This window comes from Nanorana parkeri, unplaced genomic scaffold (assembly GCF_000935625.1).
Source record: "Nanorana parkeri isolate BGI_ZX_2015 unplaced genomic scaffold, ASM93562v1 scaffold3093, whole genome shotgun sequence".
Taxonomy (NCBI): domain Eukaryota; kingdom Metazoa; phylum Chordata; class Amphibia; order Anura; family Dicroglossidae; genus Nanorana; species Nanorana parkeri.
This window is the reverse complement of record NW_017309361.1, coordinates 23677-27182: the sequence shown is the minus strand read 5'-3', so window position 1 is coordinate 27182 and position 3506 is coordinate 23677. Positions and strand designations below refer to the sequence as shown.

At 48.4% G+C, this 3506-nt stretch overlaps 1 protein-coding gene across 1 annotated transcript in view; it reads left to right on the top strand.

The window, feature by feature from the left end:
* The first annotated feature begins 231 nt into the window (after nt 1-231).
* Nucleotides 232-3506, top strand: part of LOC108802761 (5,6-dihydroxyindole-2-carboxylic acid oxidase-like) — an 8764-nt gene continuing 5489 nt past the window's right edge. Inside the window, exons 1-2 of the mRNA XM_018574616.1 lie at nt 232-616; nt 2642-2964. Of these exons, the coding sequence (XP_018430118.1) occupies nt 232-616; nt 2642-2964 (708 nt within the window). The remainder of the gene's footprint in view (nt 617-2641; nt 2965-3506) is intronic.

Sequence of the window (3506 nt, the reverse complement as noted above, 5' to 3'; positions counted from 1 at the left end):
TAGACATAATCTGATCCTTATTGTAGGCGGCTTTTAATTTCTGTGCTTTGTTGGGATGTTTTTTAATTTTCAAGGTTCCAATAAAACATGTTTTCTGTTCTAGAGCCACAACTGTCCCCAGGATCATGTCGCCCTGTAAATCTTGGAATACCTGTGCTGTGTACATTGTTTCAATTTATTGTTCCAATAAAACATGTTTTCTGTTCTAGAGCCACAACTGTCCCCAGGATAATGTCGCCCTGTAAATCTTGGAATACCTGTGCTGTGGTGGTTACCCTTCTTTGTGACCTGATCTCCGCTCAGTTTCCTCGCCAGTGCACCACCCCTGAGACCTTGGCTACTGGAGAGTGTTGTCCCAGCCTCTACCCTCAACAGTCTCCAAATCCCAGCGACCTCTGTGGCTTCACCGTGGGCCGCGGCGGCTGCATGCCCGTCATGGTGGACGCCAGGCCTCATGGATCCCAGTTTAAGGTGGAAGGGCTGGATGACCGAGAACACTGGCCCATCCGCTTCTTCAACAAGGCTTGTCTGTGCAACGGCCGCTTCTACGGATACAACTGCGGCAGCTGCAAACCTGGGTGGGCTGGAGATGACTGTGATCAGCCCATTGTAGTTGGTGAGTAGAAATGGAGATGACGGTTTGTGTGGTGCTGTTCTTACTGATCTTCAGCTGACCAATGGCTACATTATAAATGTCCTGAGCATAATTGCATGGCAAGATCTCTGACCCATTCACTCTCGGATGCTCTGCTCAGAATGGAATCCAAGTTGGCACCTGTCATGTAACGAGGTTAAAAGGAAACTGGTTTATTGCAACAGGGATGTACCTTAATGTACAGTAGGTGCACCTGCCACCTTTGCCAGTTAGTGCGTCCCAGGCTGCTGAGAGATCTTGGCAACCTGTGATGCTCTGGCTGGCATGAACCCAGCTCACTGTCACTGGTTCCCAAGAGTTGAGTGGGATGCTCTGGCTGGCATCCTGTCCACCTCCTGGCAACCAGTGATGTCAGTAACTGGGCAGAATGGACAGAGGCAGTAAACCACCCACCCTGAAACGCACATCAACCGAGACACTCTGTCAATGAGCACCCACTGCCAGCAGCCCCCTAACACTCGCCACTTCCCCTGGGAACAAGCATGCGCTGCCAGGAACCCCCTGCCTCAAGGCGGTGCATAGTGTAGGGAAACCCCTGCATGACAATATAGGGAGGTGGGTGACATTTGGATATCTCTAGACATGGTTGATATTTTACTTTGATCTAGGCCTTAACCTGAATCTCTTAGATAGTCTTTGTACATTATTTCATACTATGCTGGCTGGACCTGCAGACCTCTGGCTCCTTGGCAAGTGAGTTTTTTAAGTGGCATCTCAACCTATGTTCCAAGACGGCATAACATGACTGGTTCCTGCATATACTGGCCACTCACGCACCACATCGCCATATGAGGGCAACAGTTGCACCTTGTTTCCTCTGGTCATACACTTCTTGGCTCCAGCAGCAAACCTCTTCATGGTCTCCTCCCAGGGAAGGTGGATCACTTTTATTCTTTTAACCCCCTGGACCCAAAGGCCTGTGAAGAGATCATATGGTTATGTCCGCGCAGGACAAAAGCCTTGATCTCATTGACTGGTTAGCCCCAAGGACTTAGGAGGCTATTGGGCTGCTCCAAGTGGTCCATCCTGAATACCTGCTTTAGGGAGTGACTCTTAATAAAGCCAGAGAATTGACATTCAGGAAGATGGCCTCTTCAGATAGCTGGCAGTAGCCACCTCCAGTATCCAATGAAAAATCATGTGGCTCCTGTCAGAGCTTGAGGTGTCCATTGGCTGCTCAGAGTGGTGCTAGTTCAAAGCACAGCTTAACTTCATGGCATTACATCCAGTGGGTGGCTTGCCTTTCCCAACTAACATGGCTCACACAATACAGGCATGGGCACTAGGATAAGTGATACTCGGACCAATGGCACTAATTGAAGGCCATGCTGTCCCTGGCAACCAATCAATCTTCTATTGGTCTTATCCACTGAAATTTGACTGGACTGGTGTGTGCTTGGTACATCTGCATTGCACTCTAGTGGAGACAGCCATCAGTGTTGGAGAACATACAATGGAGCAGGTAGAGACCATCATAGGTCCCTCTTCTTGTGGTCAAATGTTTGACACCAACATCTTCAGGTGTGTTCAATATGGACTTCCGCACCCTGTAGTTTCCTCCCACCGATTTGCATGTTGCTACAGGATGCGTGAGCTGGTGAGAGGAACCGGGGGAGCGATGTATTGAAAAGGCCTGGATCGTAAGGGGGATAGAAATTGACATTGCAGCAAATTTTGAAGACTTGGGCACCAGAAGGTAAGTATATAACCTCTTGTGGTGTTTGGCCCCATCATGATCACTTTAAATGGCTGCTGCTGGAGGTTTCCTCAGACTACCAAGCTGACCTTCAGAAGTCTTAAGCACTACTTGGTACTAAGGTAAAAGCTAGAACTCCTCTTGTGATCTGCACAGGTTGACCCTAAGCGTTGTGACCCCCTAAGATTTTTCCATGAACATTTGACCTTCACATCTGAGACTTCCAGGAAATGGTTTGTGTGCCTCCAATATACAGCATGGTACAACTGAAGCTTTTCTTTCTTTTCTAGCAAGAAGAAATATTATGGACCTGAATGGTTCAGAGCGCCAGCGTTTTATTCATGCGCTGGACCTTGCAAAGAACACCGTGCACCCGGACTATGTCATTGCCACCAGACACTACAATCAGCTTGTTGATCCAGAAAGCAACACTACCAATTTCGAGAACATTTCCATTTATGACTACTTCGTCTGGACTCACTACTACAGCGTCAGCAAAACCTTCCTGGGTGCGGGCCAGGGCAGTGCTGGAGGTATAGACTTCTCTCATGAAGGGCCTGCCTTCCTCACCTGGCACAGGTTCCATGTGCTGCAGCTTGAAAGGGATATTCAGGTAAGTCTCTTAAACTTCACTTTTTGGGGGGGGGGAGCAGAGAAAGTGAAGGTGACCATATGTCAGTTGTTTCTGTTAGGACTGACATGTTCCTGGTTTTGGTGGTCACCAAGGCAGAAGGTGGTAACGTTTTGACAACCTAGAGTGAGTGTTAGGCAGCAGTCAAACCGAACCAATGTTCTGTGTCCTCATTGAGGAGGTCTCCTTGTTTCCTCACCAGGATAGGAAGTGAGACAAATCTTACTACAAACCTAAAATTATTTTGTTTTAGTGTTGGGCTTTAAATATGTGCAGCAATGTCCAGTCTTGGCATGTACAGTAGGTCCACCCAAATCTAATTTTAGTAATGAGTGTAGCCCCATCACGTTCTGCGAGGTGGCTACTAGACATTTGGTGATTGGCTGGGCTGTAGTCGGCCTGGTTGGAATGAGTGGCAGTTATCTGGTTCATCGTGTGTCCAGTGGTGCATGCTGGGATAGGGTACATATACTGGAGGGATTTGCCATGTGCTCAGACTAGCCAGGACCAGCCCCCCTCCCCCC